The sequence below is a fragment of the Pogona vitticeps genome, chromosome 6 (assembly GCF_051106095.1).
Source record: "Pogona vitticeps strain Pit_001003342236 chromosome 6, PviZW2.1, whole genome shotgun sequence".
NCBI lineage: Eukaryota > Metazoa > Chordata > Lepidosauria > Squamata > Agamidae > Pogona > Pogona vitticeps.
In genome coordinates this window covers 103648708-103666769 of record NC_135788.1, presented here as the reverse complement: position 1 = coordinate 103666769, position 18062 = coordinate 103648708, and the positions used below count along the sequence as shown (strand labels likewise).

Here is an 18062-nt window from a genome sequence, read left to right as displayed (position 1 = left end):
CTTATGCCTGTGAGAAATTTTTCACATTCAGACATGGAAACTATCCAGTTTTCTCCTAAATTTTGATTTCCCATTTAGTTTTTTATTATTGTTGCTGCCAGTAAAAAGAAAAAAAAAGAATAACTTACAGAGAACCAGAATGAGTCGCATCTGGAATACGTGTAAAATTGAACAAATCCATAAAAGATTTTATTAGAGGAAGATTGCCACCCAAAATTACTTCTCCAGGTCTATAAAAATTGTCTTGAATTGTTCTAGGAAAAGTCCATTTTCCTCTCAGTTCTTCGCATACAAGAACAGGGAGCTGTAGATACATCCACAACCACAATAACAAGCATTCACAATTTAATGTACACCTACACATGTTACAACTATACCACAACATTCCTGAGCATGCTTAAAGCAGGGACAGTCGATGACCAAGTTGGCCTTCAATTTTGCCTTCTCCCACTTTCAAACTACACTCCAAATTTATTCTTCAACATTTTAATCTATGTACAGTAGATATTATTTTTTCACTCCATAAAAACAATTGGAACAACTGTACTTTCCATAATTACAGTGTCAATACCTGGGCATTTGCAGCCAGAGCGAGGGGACTGAAGGATACTGCAGGTAATCTCAACATTTCCCTGACGGCATTTCTTTTCTATGCATGTAACAACAAAAAATGTTTTGCAGTCTATTTTGAACTGTGACATAATTATTATTGAGGCCATGTTTTTCCTAGCTTAACAGGTTTGTGGAGTGGTCACATGTGCATAATTTTGGTGTTGAATGAATTTTTGGATCCCTTTTTGTTTGTCTGAAAATGAGGTGAAAGTTAGCCTTGTAACATTATGTTACTATTTTCTCTGCTACCATCAGAACTTAGAATGAATCAGGCTGTTAATTTGTGTTTGTTTTTTCAAATAGAGGTCCATGATTTTATTTGTGCTGGCTCCTTATGAGAAAAGATGTGACCATGGAATATTTATTAGTTACTTTATTAATTATTATTATTTATATATTTTTTAAAATTAGTAAAGTAAGAACAAAAATGTAAATCACACAACTAAACAATACATTTAAATGAGATATGTAAAACAAAATCTAACAATGGAGAATCGACACATGAACAATAACATAATGAATCTAGGTATGTGGAAATATAGGGCACATCTTCATTTAGTTCATTTAGTACAACACTGGAAAGCACCGACAGGTAAAGTTTCCATCTAAGAGGCTACATGGAAATAGGGAAATGAAAAGTAACATTCAGGCATGGCAAGGGTTTCTTCACGATCCTTGTGGTATCCCTATCTGGTCGGAGATGCTCAGACAAAATGTTAAATTAATTCACATGCCATCATGCCATGTTCTCTTTATACATGCCGCCTTGTCGTTTGAAGCCAAAGATAGGGCATTGAATGATACTCAAGGTGATCTCAAAGATGAGAAGATATCTTCAGCTTAATTAACTAATCTTCAGACACTAATATCTCCATTTGCATCCATGGTTCAACCCTATATAATCATTGGAAGTATTAATCATATGAGGAATGTGGTGGTGCTGTGGGTTAAACCGTAGAAGACTCTGTGCTGCAAGGTCAGAAGACCTGCAGACATAAGATCGAATCCACACGGCGGAGTGAGCTCCCGTCGCTTGTCCCAGCTCCTGCCAACCCAGCGGTTCAAAAGCATGCAAAATGCAAAAATGGGGCAGATAAATAGGTACAAGCATGATGGGAAGGTAATGGCATTCCATGTCTAGTCGGGCTGGCCACATGACCACAGAAGATTGTCTTCAGACAAATGCTAGCTCTATGAGTTGGAAACAGAGATGAGCACCACAACCTAGAATCGGACACAACTGGACAAAATGTCAAGGGGAATCTTTACTTTTTTATCAATAATATCTATTTATCTATTTATTTATTTATTTATTTATTTATTTATTTATTTATTTATTTATTTATTTATTTATTTATTTACAATATTTTTTAGCTGCACCACTACCAGTGGCTTTTGGGTGGCGTATAACATTAAAACTTAAAAACATTAAAAACATTTTTAAAGACAATATAAAATGTCATATATTAAAATAATTCTTAAAACATTAAAATTAATAAGTCCTGCTGCTCATGTGGCCAGCTAGGAAATACTGTTTAATTAAAATGCTGGCTAAAGAGAAAGGTCTTTGCCTGGCGCTGAAAAGCCAAGAGTGTTGGAGCCAGTCGGATCTCTATAGGGAGGGCATTCCAAAGTTGGGGGGCAACAGCCGAGAAGGCCCTATTACGACATGCCATCCCCCTCACCTCTTTCAGGGATGGCACCTTCAGAAGGGCCTCCTGGCTTGATCTTAGAGGACGGGCAGGCTCATATGGAAGAAGGCGGTCCTTTAGCTAACCAGGTCCTAAGCCGTTTACGTCTTTATATGGCTGCATATGTGTGACACTCTTGACACATTGCAGATTCCCTTTCTGATATGGACTCTAGAAGTCGAGTCATGGCAACTAGATTTCTTTCCTATTGGGTTGAAGCATTTCGTTACTCATCCAAGTAGCTTCTTCAGTCTTAGGAGATTCGTAGGAGACTCCTGATAATTCCTCCACATTGATTTCACTTCCTTCTGGACTGAATAGGCTCTTTAGATGGGCAATGGAGGGGGTGAGTGAGTGAAAATCCCACCTCTGCAGTCCTTCTCCATCCATTGTCATGGGTTGTTAGCAGCTGTTAACAATGGTCTTTCCAGTGTGTGTTGTTCTAATCTTTCTGGGGACAGATGAAAGGGCAGGATGATAAATAGGGGACAGATTGTGTCTGAGGCCTCCACCCCTGTTGAGTAAGGGATTTTCTATATCCAAATCTATGGCCTCCCTGACCCCTCCTCAAACCATCTTTCTTCTTGGTCCAAAATTAGTACCTCTTGGTCATCAAATGAGGGTCATTTGTCGTTCAAATGAAGGAACACTACTGAGTGTGATTCTAAGTCTTAGCTCTTCCTATGCTGGACCATTGTCCTTTTTAGTGGCTGGACAAAGTATATAAGTGTTGACCTTCACTTATGAATCAACCTTCATTGACTTTAAGCTTGTAGGAACAAGATGTTCATTCTGATTTAGGTTTCTGAAGCTGAGCTGTTGATAAAAGCTTTGGTCACCCCCATTGTGTGCACTGTAAGGAACATTTTTCTCTTCTTCACAATAATTAGGTAGCTAACTGAGGGGAAATAGAGAGTGAGGTCAACTTTCTATGGAAAGAAAGGCAACTGAAATGGTACAGTTCAGGAATGGTTTCACCACATCATTTGCTGGTGGTTTGAAACAGCCATCCAAAAAGATGCCATTGTTGGGCACATATGGCAAACTTTCATTAAAACTGTTCAGTGTCAACTGTTTTGTAATTCCAGCATTTCTCATCTCTTCAGATTGTGCTGAAGCCAGTCAGTGAGTCAAAAGTGAAAAAAGGAAGGCCTCCATGAAGTCCATAGAAATCCTGCATATCTCCTGCCTCCTCTTTGCAACACTGAAAGTAAATTGTGGGTTGAGCTATTTCCAATTTATGTCTTGCCTCTTTTTTTCTGCATGCTAAGAAAATGATAGTAGGTCATATTTTAAATTGAAATAGTATGCCCACCCTTCAAAATTAACAACAAATCAATCAGCTTAGATCAGGGGTTCAAAAACTGTCTGCCATGGCTCCAGGGGAAGCCATGAATCCCAGGTGGAAGCGCCATGGGAAAAGGGATAGAACATAGAGCTTTGAAGGCACAGAGCCTCCACTTCCTATTCTTTTAGACACAGGGCTCTGAAAGTGCTAGAGAAGTTGGTCATACCTCTATGAATAGTTATTACTTGCAGAGCTCTATGTCTAAAGGAACTAGAAGTGGAAGCCATATGCCTACCTCTGCTTTCCCCATCTCTATGGTCCCTAGTGGAAATGCTTGACAGGTCACCTTGGGAGCTCTATGTGTAAAGCATGTACATGCTTGGCCTGGGTCAGGTGAAGAACCAGACAGAAATGGTTGCTGTGGGTTTTTCGGGCTCTTTGGCCGTGTTCTGAAGGTTGTTCTTCCTAACGTTTCACCAGTCACTGTGGCCGGCATCTTCAGAGGACAACAATCATTAGATTCCGGCCGTGAAAGCCTTCGCGAAAACCAGAGCAAAAGATAGGACACCAAGATGGAGACCAACAGAACCAGAGGAACTATGGGACTTTGTATTTCTATCTAGAAATTTCTATCTAGAAGCCTTCATTGTGAGATATTTAACTTTTGAACTGTGAATGTTTTGAACTAAGTTGACAGAACACATTTTATGCTGCTGAGAGTAGAGCAAAGGAGATTAAGAAGACCCATGTGAGGGTTCAAATTTTACCTCCTCTGGTTTCAAAAGAGACCCTGGGGAAACTTGTGTTGGAAAATCATAACTATGCTTTATTGGAACATGTAACAGCAAGTCAGTATGCGTAAACTCAACATCTGCATTTTCTCTCATTACCAACGAGTCGAATGAGGGCATCCAATCGTCTTTGTTAAAGGGGTTACACTTTGAGTCGTTCCAAGGTCCCTTTCCATCTCAGCAGCCTCAGTTTCAGGGTTTAATAATGGGGTGGTCTCTTCATCCCGCCCCTCTGACTCATAAGGGTCTTCCCACGGTCCATCAGGTATCCCCTCCTCTGGGCTTCCTCCAGATGCCATAACCGATGTTCTTTTTCCTCCCTTTCTACCACCTCCTTTTCCTCCCTGGGCCACCTGCACAACTCTTTGGCTTCCGACTCACCCCAATAGGAAGGATGCTGGGGCAGCCCTCTTCTCCATCTATAATTAGTTTCTTCCCTAGAGACCTGCACCTTCTCCCATTTCCCAGTCCATGGGTCCTCTATCCATACTATTTCCCAACCCCCCGGTATTATGTCCAACTCCCCTTTTATATTTCCCATTCCTGCCTCTACGATGGACCTGCCTCTTTCTTCTCTTCCCACCAACTCACTCCCAGTCTGAGTGGCCATTGTCATCTTTGACAGTCCCCACTCTAATTCCTGGGTATCCACTCCCCGATGGTTAGTCTCGACCGGTGGTGTAGACGGGTCTTTCTGTGCCTCTTGTTCCTTTTTGAGGGAGGAAAACACTCTGGCAAGAGTTTCTACCCTCTCACCTTGCATGTCACACCCTGGTACGAGGATCCTCCTGAGCAAAGCAGATTCCACACCTGTCTACTAAGTGATGGAAGACACATTAAACATTCCATACTTCATAATGAGTGATAAGGAACATATATCTAGGGGGAGACAAAGAAATATCTAATGTGCATGCCCAGATAAACGGTTTAGGACCCCAATACTTGGCGGAACGCCTGCTCCCACCTAGATCTACTCGGATCACCCGCACGAGCCCGGAGGTAAGGCTGAGGAGCCTAACGCCGAGGGAGGCCCAGAAGGAAAGGAAACGAAACCCGGCCTTTTCGGCGGTGGCTCCTCGCCTCTAGAATAAACTTCCTATGGTTATTCGTGGGGCCCCTATGCTGGGCACTTTTAAGAGTCAACTAAAAACATGGTTGTATGTTCAGGCCTTCCCTCCTGTCAATATTTAATTCTTTCTTTATTTTTTCTTTCATTTATTATTTGTTTTATTTTTGTATGTGTTATGGACTGTTTGTAAAATTCTTATGTTTTTTCGTATACACCTTATTGGAAGCTGCCCAGAGTGGTCGACCAGACCAGATGGCTGGGATATAAATCAAATAAATCAAATAAAAATAAATAAATAGCAACCTGAGACAAAGAAAAATCCAATGTGCAAGCCCAGCTAGCAACCTGCCTAAAAAGAATATAAAAAGAGGGTCTGGGCAACCATAATTGGTCTGCTGAGACAAAAAGACTTTTGGAACTAACTACTTTCTTTGGAACTTGGACAATGCAAATAAAGAATTCTTCTGTCCTTGGTGAGTATGTATGTGGTGTGAATGTACTGAATGCATGAAACCCCTTTATACAGAATTGCAATCAATAGGTAATAAAGTATATTAATTTTGCATTTATTGATCTGTCTTGTGAAGTCCTTTGCTATTTAATATTGTTTTTCTTGGGATACAAAAGATCCAGTAGTCACCCTTTTGTGACATATGAATAGCTCCTCTCTCACTTGCAGAGCTCTATAAAGAAACTGGAAATGGAAGCCATATGCATGGGGGGAAGGAGAGGAGGTAGGATGGCTGGTAATGACGTCACAGTCCTGCTCCTGGTGTGAGAGAGAACCCAGATGGCCCCTCTGAGCAAGGGAAGCCACAACCAGTGGTCAGATAATGAAGGAAGACTTGAGTCCAAAATGTTTGGGAACCATTGGCCTAGTTGAAAATATTCTTTGATGAATACAGGGAAATCAAACTAAAAATTAAATGCTTTAACTGGCGAGACTCAGGTCGAATGCTTCTTTTTCTCTTTAAGACACATCCTGGAGTTGAGATCAGCTCTGAAAATAATTACATAACATTTAGGAAGAAAGATGCAAGCTAAGAGACCAGTATTAGAGGCTAAGATGGCAAAAATTTCCACAACCACTACGTTCTTCCCCGTGGTGCTCAGGTAAGCAGGAATGAAGGAGATCCAAACACTGCAAAACACCAGCATGCTGAAGGTGATGAACTTGCCTTCGTTGAAAGCATCAGGCAGTTTTCTAGCTAGAAAAGCCAGAGTGAAGCTTATGCTGGAGAGAAATCCAAGGTAGCCGAGAGCACAGTAGAACATGGTGAGGGACCCCTCCTTGCACTGCAGTAAGATTTCCCCAGTCTGAGAGTGCATGTCAGCACCTGGGAATGGAGGAGAGGTTGATAGCCATGCAACGCAAATGCACACCTGAACAAGAGAACAAGAAACAACAACAGTGTTTCCCAGTATTTTCCCTAGCCCTTTCCTCATTTGGCTGGCTGGCTTGGTGCTCATGAAGGCCAAAATCACAATGATGGTTTTTGCCAACACACAGGAAATGGCAACAGAGAAGAAGATGAGAAAGATGGGTTGCTGAAGAAGGCAGGTCACCTTCTCGGGTTTTCCAAGGAATAAGAGAGTGGCCAGGTAGCAAAGAAGAATGGAGATGAGAAGGATGCAAGTGAGGCTCTGGTTGTTTGCTTTGACGATGGGAGTATCCCAATTCTTACGAAAAGTTTGCATCACAAAACAAGTGATGAGAGAAAAAGAGATTGTAGAGACAGTTGAAACAATCCCCAGAGGCTCTTGATAAGAAAGGAAAGATATGGTTTTGGGGATGCATTGGTCTTTGTTTTCATTTGGATATTTATCTTCTGGACACTTGACACAAACAGCAGCATCTGAAAGGAATAAATTCAGACATTAGGTTACCTCCTCTCTCTCTCTCTCTCTCTCTCTCTGTGTGTGTGTGTGTGTGCACTTGCATATATACTAGACAGACATAGGCGGGCGGGCGGGCGGGCGGACGGACGGACGGGCGGACGGGCGGGCGGGCGGACGGACGGACGGACGGACGGACGGACGGACGGACGGACGGATAGATAGATAGATAGATAGATAGATAGATAGATAGATAGATAGATAGATAGATAGATAGATAGATAGATAGATAGATAGATAGATAGATAGATAGATAGATAGATAGATAGATAGATGGATGGATGGATGGATGGATGGATAGATGGATGGATGGATGGATGGATGGATGGATGGATGGATGGATGGATGGATGGATGGATGGATGGATGGATGGATGGATGGATGGATGGATGGATATTCTTTCCTGTGATAGTTATTGCCTTCAACTATATGGCAGTCTTTTGTCTTTTTCATCTAACATATTTCCTATTGCATTTTATACTCATGTAATCATAATTTAGGACATTTGTGACTTACATAGGAATAATTCCTCTGAAATTTAAAATAATTACTGAAATAATGTACTTTGTAGAGAGATGCGGATAATTTTAGATCTTCAACTTCATGGTATCAGAGGGAGCAGCTTAAGAAGGCCAATCATGGAAGTTGTAAGGTGCAAAACAAACATTTCCAACATAAATATTCTTATTAAAATCTTGTCTGTTGTCACATACCGATCTGGTAAGAAACCATGTTTTCTGAGCATGGACTACAACTATAGCAGCAGATTGATTTCCCCTCTTGTATTATCTTGCTGTATCCAAGATGGCAGCTTTCAACACATTTGGAATGTGGTGGCATCTAAGTATTTAAAAAGGGAGACAGGAGAAATATCATTTGGTTTCTTAGAAATACATTAGATTTATTTTTTAAAGAATCTCTTTACATATAACCCCCCCTTTTTTTTCTCATGGGATTGACTCACATACCTAGAATTCCTCTACATCTGTGCAAGAGCATAGAATCCAACAATGTGGAGTTCAGGACAGGGGTTTCAGTACTAAGGAGAATGATAATTCACCTTCTGTGATGATGATAACCTTCTATCATGTGCTCAATTGAGACTTAGAATTTAAAAGTATCTAGATAGTTTTTATTATATAAACTTTAACTCTGCTACTTTATTGACAGAGTCCTGTTTTATTGTTCATTTTGTTACTGCTCTGATCCATCCCTCCATCCATCCCTCCATCCCTCCATCCCTCCATCCATTTATTCATTCGGAAATGCTGTAGTTTGTACTTTTATCCTTGAAGCATCAATTCCTTCCCCATGGATTCCTCATTTCTAATATAGATTTAAGATATTGGGGCAGGGGGAGTACAAGTTCAAGTTTATTGTATTAGGTAAAAGCCGTTATGATTGTTTAAAATAAAAATATGATCAAATAAAATCATGATAAAATCAGAGACATATAAAATAATAAGAAACCATATCTGGGAGTCCCCCGCACAATTGATTGCGATGGCTTTCAGGAAATTAGCTCGAATATTTCTGGCCGCTTTTGCAAACAATGCTGTTCTGTATGTAACATAAGGGTCACAGTCCAAAAGTAACCTGACCACCTTTCCTACTGTAGAGCAGCCAAAATGTTACCCAAGAGATTTTCTCTAGAGTTTTGATAGAGCTGACAGTAAATAGTGCACAACATCCTCTCTCACCTGCTCCGTAAATATGTAGCCTTAGATGTTTAGGGACATTTATATACCTGCCATCTAAGACAGCAGTAGGCATGGTTTGGAAACAGAGTTCTGAGAATGCGGTTCTCAAGGAGGCAAAAGTAAGCGTATATAAGTATTATGCCATTGAGCAGTTAATTTTCAGCAGATGGTACCAGTGACAGAAGTTTGAAGGCTAAGTCCTGGTCGTTATCCAATTTGTAGAACCAGTCCCTCAACATTCGTTTAAACCCAGAAAAAAACAAAAAATATCTGTGGAGAGGGATTTAGATTTTAGTAGGGTTTGAACTGAAGTTGTCCAGCCACCACTCTTCCATTGCTCTACCATACAACGTTTAGGTAGACAGTGGTCAGGCATATCCATCACCCTCTTATAGTAAGAGAATATAGTGAGAGTTGCCCTGGTTTTAATGGACACTATGCCTGTCTCTGTTCTAAGAAAAGCTTCTGGAGTCCCCTGGGGTGCCGCGAGGATGTGTCTCAGAAATTTATTCTGTACTACTTCCAGATGGTGTAGGTTGTTCTGATTCATACCCCAGATCTCAATTCCGTAAAGGATTTGAGAGATGACCCTTCCTGAGAAGACTTTTAAAGCTGGGGTTACTAGTTTGCCACCTTTAGAATGAAAAAATTTGACCACAGCATGGCTAGATTTCTGAACCGATATTTTCATGCTTTGTATCTGGGATTTCCAGCAGTTTTTCCTCATCAAAATGTACTCCTAGATACTGGAAGGTCTGGACATGTCCTATTTTATTTTCACCTATAGTCCAGCTAAATTTGGGGGGATGCTTTCCAAAAATCATCACTTTAGATTTTGTATTATTTATTTTTAGTTGCTCTAGGTGGTTAAACTCTTGGAGCTTATTTACGCTTCTCTTAGTCTCTTTTTGTTCATAGATAATAATACAATGTCATCGGCATATATAAGGCTTGCAATCTTATAGTTCCCAGTTGAGGGAGGGAAAATGATCTGGATGGTTTAAAGCTGTTACAATATTATTAATATAAAAGTTAAAAAGTAGGGGTGTAAGCACCCTTGTTTTTCCCCTTTGTTAGTATGAATTTCCTCTGTCAGCCTTCCATCTGTGCTAATCCTTACCCTCAACCTTGTGTTGGAGTATAGTTCTTGTATTAGGGTTAGGAGTCTCTTACCGATGTTGGTCTCTGTGAGCTTAACTCACAGGTGGTTTTTGGTGATTGTTCCAAATGCGGAGAAGTCATTAAAAGCTGTGAACAGCCATTTGAATGGCCTGGTGGTATATTTACATACAGTGGTGCCTCACATTACGACGTTAATTCATTCCAGCGAAATCACTGTAGAACGAAAATGTCGTAATGCGAAAAGAAAAACTCATTGAAACACATTAAAACCCGTTTAATTTGTTCCAAAGGGCTGTAAACTCACCGTCCAGCAAAGATCCTCCATAGGGCGGCCATTTTCGCTGCCTGTGCAGCAAGGAATCCATCCCAGAAAACAGCGGGGGGGCATTTTGTTTACCCAGTGGTCATTTTGAAACTGCCGATCAGCTGTTAGAAAATCGTCGTTTTGCAAAGAATCGGTTCCCGAAGCAGGGAACTGATCATCGCAAAGCGAAATTCCCCCATAGGAAACATTGTTTTGTGATTGCAAAAGTGATTGCAAAAAGTTCATCATAACGCGGTTTCATTGTTAAACAGGGCAATCGTAAAGTGAGGCACCACTGTACAAGATGATGTAGCACGTAGATTTGATCTACAGTACTGTGTTATGGCCCTTTCTAAAACCTGCTTGTTCCTCCATCCATTTAGCCAGCTTCTGAAAAAGCGGCAGGGGGAGTAAAAATATTTAACCTAAAATGATTATTCCTGTCAGCTTTCCATCTTAAAAATTATCCATGGCCACACTGTTAATAACATAAATTTTAGAGTCCACCATTTTAAATTTTAAATGTAAAACTATGAATTCACAAATTGAATATCACACGTGGATGCTTGTGTAGGGAACAAAATAGAAGAAAATTTTTAAAACTGGCAGAAGAATGTCTCAGAGAATACAGATTGCAGCTTGGGCCCTAGATTAAAAGCTGTTGTGTTTCCTTCTCTTCTCCTCTCTTCCCTTTCCTTTTTCTCACTTTCTAAAGATAAATGTTGTAATTTCTTCCTTGGGTTCATGCAAAAATATCTCTAGCAGTTGTGCTATTTTTAATAGAATCAATAAAACATCCATCACATTAACTGATTGGTACACAGCAGAAACGGCACAAAACCCAGAGAGCAGTCCCATTCCCATCAATGGAGAATCTTAGATGCATTAATAACTGCATCACTCCTACCTGCTTTAATGTTCTGTGCCACTCAATGGCTTCCTCATTGATGGAGAAGGTTTGACTTGGCGAAATTTCTCCAACCTTATTTTTAAGGAAGGAGTGATTGGGAAAAGTGACCCAGTTGATGATATCATAACCAGTGGGAAATCCTCCATTCTCAAACACCACTTCTTGACCAGCTCCATTGTTAAAGCGGATGTTTTTCAGGAAAGGGTGGAGCTAGGTTGTGAGAGAGTCCAACACTGGTTATAAAAGGAATCTGTTATATTTATAGATAACTGAGCTTACACAAATTCTAGCCCCTTGTTGTCACAGATATGTCTTCTATTTTATGCAGACTTGTCCCCTACTTCATGTTTCTGCCAAAGAAGTGCAGGGTGATGATGGAACATCTTAAAAGTCCATGTCTTAAAATTTGCAAGAACCTTAGCTGAGAAATCTGTCCTTGAAAGTTCTGACGTTATTCTAAAGCCTTTTCTTCCTCTTAAGATGGACTTTTCCTCCTAAAACCCTGCCCACCGCTACACTTAAAGGGTTGGGCTTTTGCTCTGGAGCCTGCCGTGCAGTTTTGGTAAAAAAAAAAAAAGAGGGTTGCCAAAGCAGCCAGTTATGTGAGTATTGCAGAGAGAGGACAAATTAGCATCCCTTCTCTTCATACTTTAAAGCAGCCTTCACCCCACTCCAGTGTTTCTATGCTGGAATGCTGGGATTCTTATTACTTTACTAGTAAAGCTAGAGCCTCTGTGTGAAAGCTTACCAAACCACCCACTTGGCTTACCATGTCCACATGCATGCACATTTCTGCACAGTGGTGCCTCACTTAACGGGCGCCCTGTTTAACGACGAATCCGCATAGCGATTACGTTTTTGCGATCGCAAAAGCGATTACATTGCGATGATTTAGATAGGGAAAAATCACTTAGCAATGATGGGTAAGCTGTTTCTCTTACTGATTTTCGCATAGCGATGTTTTTCTAACAGCTGATCGGCGGTTCCAAAATGGCTGCCTGCTGTGTTTTCACGCTGATTCCTTGCTTACCGGGCAGTGACAATGGTGGCTGTATGCAGGATTTTCGCATAACGGTGAGTTTTTTTGCCCATAGGAATGCATTAAATGGGTTTTAATGCATTCCTATGGGCTTTTTTATTTCGCATAGCGACAAATCCACATAGCGATGATTTTTCCAGAATGGATTATCGTCGCTATGCGGGGCACCACTGTATATGGATATGCAGCACTCACACCACAGAACAATACTAGGAGTGTCCCCCAGGACAAAAATGTAATTTATCCCTGATCTAACTAATTGATCATGAGAATTCTCTGCACAGTCTCCAGATCATTTTACATATGAAAGAAAAAGCTTTATTAAATAAATGATATTACCTGCCATGGGTGAATATTTAAAAGGTCAAAATTCCCTTTGGCCCACATTGCTCTCTGTCTAGTTAAGTGCATGCCGTGTAAAGCATGTGACACAGCATAAACAGCATTGTAGATACTATAACTTTCACCAGACATATCAATCTCAAAGATAATTTCAGGGAGCTCATCCAGTTTTTCTTCTCTACAGTGCTTGCAATGTTTGAAGGCTCCTTGCCAGAACAAACAGAAAAAATGCATTAATGCACTATCATACTTAAAATGATGCAAAAATTCCTGGAATTCTGGCACAAAATATGTGTGCGTAGAGAAAGACAAGGCACCATGAAAAATGTTGGTACCAATTAATTCTCCCCTGTGTGAAATGCTAAGGTACCACTGAGGGGGCATTATCCAGACTTTTCCAAAATAGGACTTTAAAAGTTCTATCTTTTTCTCCAAGAGAAATATTACAGTAAAGATTAGATCTGTGTCCATACTAACAATAATGACAGTCACATCAGTTGACAAAATAGTTCCCATTAACTTTAAGATTCTTTCAACAGATGGATTACTAAGATCGTAGTGACTTGCTGAATTCCTTTGCCAGAAGGCAAGACATATGCTGTTCTGGGCAAAGAGAGGAATTAATTTCCGTGCAAAGTTTTCTCCCTTGTCATCATCAGACACCAGGAGGCCAATCCATGTCCATTTGAAGTGCAAGAGTAGCTGTACAAGCCCCATCTGGTGAGTAGATTCCCTGGGTCCCATCCAGTACATAAAAGGCAAATTTGGTTTATCACGTATCGTATCTTCGAAGGAGCCATAGATGAACTAAGTGGATGAAAAGATTTTGAAGAAATAATAGTTTCCAAAGCGGAAGAGAAAACAAATAAAGCAGTGCTCATCCATTAAAGGATAACAAAGAACAAAACCCTCAGCTAGATAAATGATGTTGTGTAGGTTGTGATAGCAAATTGTAGAGAATTAACAAGATGGTGGTTGCATGCTTGCTTATGTAATAAAATATGCAACAGCCATCATGACTGAAGTAATCTTACTTATGCCGTGGCAAATTCCTGATTGAGTTTTGGCCCTCTGAACTATATCTGCTAATCACTTTTCTTTTTTCATTTTATAGTAAAGCAAAGTGTGCTGCTTATACAGCACCCCATAACTCTTAAAACACTAAATGAATAGGGATAGAGATGAGCATATCTATTGCATTGAAAAACATTCATATTAACACTATTTATTTTTATCCTTTTGCAGAGGAAAACACAAAGGGATAAGATAAACAATACTAACAATAATTACTGTATATAATGTAATTTCTACTGTCATAGTAGAAACAGTCACTTTTTTCTATGTAGCATCTCCAATAACTCTTCAATTGAACTATTCAATTGAACATAAAGAGGACAGCATCCAAAGAAGTAGTTATTTGCATACCTGTGGTATTTTATAATTATTTAAGATGTCAGCCATTTGGAGGGAGTTCTCAACTGTGAGCCCTCCAATCACAGACCATACATTTTTCGCATCACATCTGTAATTGGGTATATTCTTTTCCTGTGCAGATAGAAGATCCAGGATGGTCTCATAAGTTGTTTTGGGATCAAATAGGTTATCATATGCATACATTCCCAGAGTTATGTTGTTTAAGAGTCTTGGATTGTTGTTGGTCTCATGAATGGCAAAAACCAAAGACAGGGCATGCTGATAATGTTTAAGCTTTATTCTGTAGCAGACAAGACAATGATACATAAAAATGCCTGTTAACACTACATTGAATGAGCTTTGTATGGATATGATACGAGTTGCTGAATCTCTGATGGATACAAGCATTAAAAACCCAAGTTATAACTTCAAAAGAAAAAGTATGCTGCTTTCACATGAGAATAGTTTTGTTCAATATAGCAGGAAGAGGGGGGAAAAGGGGAATAGAGAAAATTTCATTGCACAGAAATTCCTTAGAATCATATAAGCAACTGCTTTGGTGTCTCTAAATATCTTATGTGCCATATGTTGAAATATTGCCTTTCAGAAGCCTAGGGCTGAAAAAAAATGCCAGCATTTCTGATGTGGTCCCAGAAAGAGTGGTGCCACTGATAATGTTTAATCTTTATTCTGTAATTAACTTGACAAGGAGACACAGAAACTATTGTTAGCGCCACATCCAATATTCTGTGTAGTAACATGACAGGATAATGCAAGAGTTGCTGAATTTCTATTGCATAGCAGCCAAGATATACAAACCAGAGAAAAGTATGTTGTTTTCAGGTGGAAATAATATTGTTGGATAAAGGATGGGAAAAAAGAGTAAGTAAAGATAATATGGGATTCCAGAAAGAATGGCACCTAGATCCTGTAGGATCTACAACCTTACCCGGATTTGTGCACTATATGTTTACCTAACATTCTGAATAACATTTCCATTTAGCTGTAATCCAAGTAACTGACAATAAATTCTCTTCTTTAACTTCTGATGAAGAAGACTCCAAGTGAACCAGGGATATTTTTGGGGGGAATGCTTCACACATACCAACATCTCCCTTCTGGAGAGAGAGTTCATTTTTTCTTGCACGAAACCCCAAAAATTTTAAATGTGCCTTAAAAGAAATGTCATCTGAACCTCCTAGAATAATTTCTCTGCTTTTAGATATAAAGAAACATGTAAAATACGTATCTTCAGAAATACAGTAAATTGATGGAAATAATAAAAGAGTACTATACAAAGATATGATACAAGTCAACATTTGTTTTTGTGAAAGATAAATAACAAAAAGCAGGCTACTTTAGTTAAAAAGCGTTCATGAAAATCCTCAGCTTGTGTGTAATATCTAAGTAGAGGTCCCTGTTACATTTGTAAAAACAGTGTCCTTTTGTTACAGCCCTGTAATAAACACAATGATTTTTTCTCATAACATTTATCTGCCTTTTTGCCAGATAAATGCATCTGGTGTCTGAGATAAAATTTCTCAGACATCAATGCCCATCCACTTTCTGCTTCTGTGCTCCTCTGCTTCAACTGGTTCTGTTATTTTGTATAGGCTATTTTTTCTAACAGGAAATATAAGTAATCTGAGATTAGCTTCTGCTGGCATCTATGCAGCTATAATATTTTAGATCTATATCAAACTGTGCTGTTTCATTGTATTTGTATTCAATAAGATTCATGAACTTTTTCATACTATTTGTCAAAGGACAGCAATACATTCCTGTGATTCATATTCTTCTCTGTACAGTCCATATGCCAGTTGAAATAGTGTTTGAACAACAACTAGAAACTAGCACCTGCAAAGTAACAATGTCAATCAGTTGTTTGTTTCAAGTCAAGTCTTCCACTGTCATTCATTTGAGGGTTAAGCTTATCAGATTTTGACTGGAAGTCATTAATGAATGAAATACAATTGCTCCCCAAGCTTCTGCTTAATCATTTTTATTTACAACTTGGTTCCTTCAGAGCTATTCTCTGTGTATTCCCCTAAACTGTAACAGACATTATTTTAAGCAAATCCTGAATCTTGCATTTAACAGATTTTTCCGCTACGCTTTTTATGTGTAAGCTATTGTTTCATACTGTTAAGGGCCACCAGCCTCATAAGAAAAAAAATCACCTACTTTCAACTGCTGATAAGTATATCTGAATGGAATAAATTAACATTTTTTTAAAAAGCAACTTACAGAGAAGCAGAATGAGTCCCATCTGGAATACGTGTAAAATTAAGCTGATGCATAAAATGATGTGTTAGAGGGAAAATGCCACCCAGAAACACATCTCCAGGTTTATACAGGTTGTCTTGGATATTTCTGGAAAGACTGCAACTTCTCCCCAGTTCTTCACCTACAACAGTGGGGAGTTGTAGGTGCAACCACAATAAGAAGAACTCACATTTTAATCTATGCCTACACATCTCACAACTCCACAATAACAGTCCTCAGTATGCTTAAAATGGAAACAGACAATGATCAATTTATCCTTCAATTTAACCTTTTCCCATTTACAAGTTACAGTCCCAGCTCTGAGGGTTGCGTTGCAAGCAGCACCTGGAATTCCAAATTGAATCTGCAACATTTTATCCTTTATGCAGTACTTGTTATTTTGTTCATTCCATAAAAACAAATGAAATAATAGTACTTTCAATAATTACTCTGTTAATACCTCGACAGTGCAAGTCAGAGCTAGTGGACTCAAGGATACTACAGGCAGTCTCAACACGTCCCAGATGGCATTGATTCTGTATGCATGAAGCAGCAGAAAAATGTTGTGCAGTCCAATTAAAACTAGTATATAATTATCATTCAGTCCATGCTCTTCCTGCTTTAACACCTTTGTTTATGGTCAATTATGAATAATTCTGGTGTGTAGTAGATAGTACACTATCTGGATGATTTTTTGTCAGGACATGAGGTGCAAGATAGCCCATTCTCCTGATAGCATCAGAACTTTGAGTAACTCAGGTATTGTTTATTAGGTTTTTTTTAAACAGATGTCACTGTTGTTATAAGTTCAGGTGCCTAATAGTAAATTGGGTTGACATTGGAACCTTTATTAGTTACTTTAGTACAGCACAAGAAAGTTACACTGGAGGAGCTGCAGTTTTTGGTGGGATAATTTAAGTCTGCTTGTTAGGTGGTGGTCTCAGAATGCATCATCCCCCGCATCAAAATGAAGAGTAAAGTTGCCATCTAACAGGCCACATGGAAGTAGAGAAATGAAAGAAAATGTACAGGTATCACATGAGTTTCTCGAAACTTCCTGTGGTACATGCTTCTAGTCAGAAATGCTCAGACTGAGGCAAATGGTAAATTAATCCACATGCCACCATACCTTTTATTCAAGAAACTTGCCATGTTAGCTTTTGCAGCCAAGGTGGGATGCTGAAAGATGATAAAGGTAATCTCAAAGATTGACAACTTCAGCTTAATTTATATATTTTCAAACACTGTTCTGCCCATCAATAGCAATGATTCAACCCTATATAATCATATCACTATCCATTATATGGCTGCAAATGTGAGACACTCATCACATTACTGATTCTCCTTATACGGAAAAATTGCTACCTTATAATTGTTCTCGGATATGAATACAGTGGTGCCTCGCATTGCGACATTAATTCATTCCACAAAAATCGCTGCAGAATGAAAATGTTGCAATGCAAAATAAAAAAGCCCATAGAAATGCATTAAAACCTAATGCATTCCTATGGGCTTAAAACTCACCATTCAGCGAAGATCCTCCATAGCGCGTCCATTTTCGGTGGCTGTAGAGCGAGGAATCTGTCCCAGAAAACAGCGGGCAGCCATTTTGTTTACCCA

The 18062-nt window shown here is 39.3% G+C and overlaps 1 protein-coding gene across 1 annotated transcript in view; it reads right to left on the bottom strand.

Annotated features, from left to right (window-relative positions):
• LOC144583846 (vomeronasal type-2 receptor 26-like) overlaps nt 1-17594 on the bottom strand; it is a 31494-nt gene extending 13900 nt beyond the window's left edge. Inside the window, exons 1-5 of the mRNA XM_078378748.1 lie at nt 17572-17594; nt 14190-14478; nt 12762-13571; nt 11381-11593; nt 6630-6834 (exon numbers count right to left, since the gene is read on the bottom strand). Coding sequence (XP_078234874.1) covers nt 6630-6834; nt 11381-11593; nt 12762-13571; nt 14190-14478; nt 17572-17594 — 1540 coding nt within the window. The remainder of the gene's footprint in view (nt 1-6629; nt 6835-11380; nt 11594-12761; nt 13572-14189; nt 14479-17571) is intronic.
• Nucleotides 17595-18062: the final 468 nt, after the last annotated feature.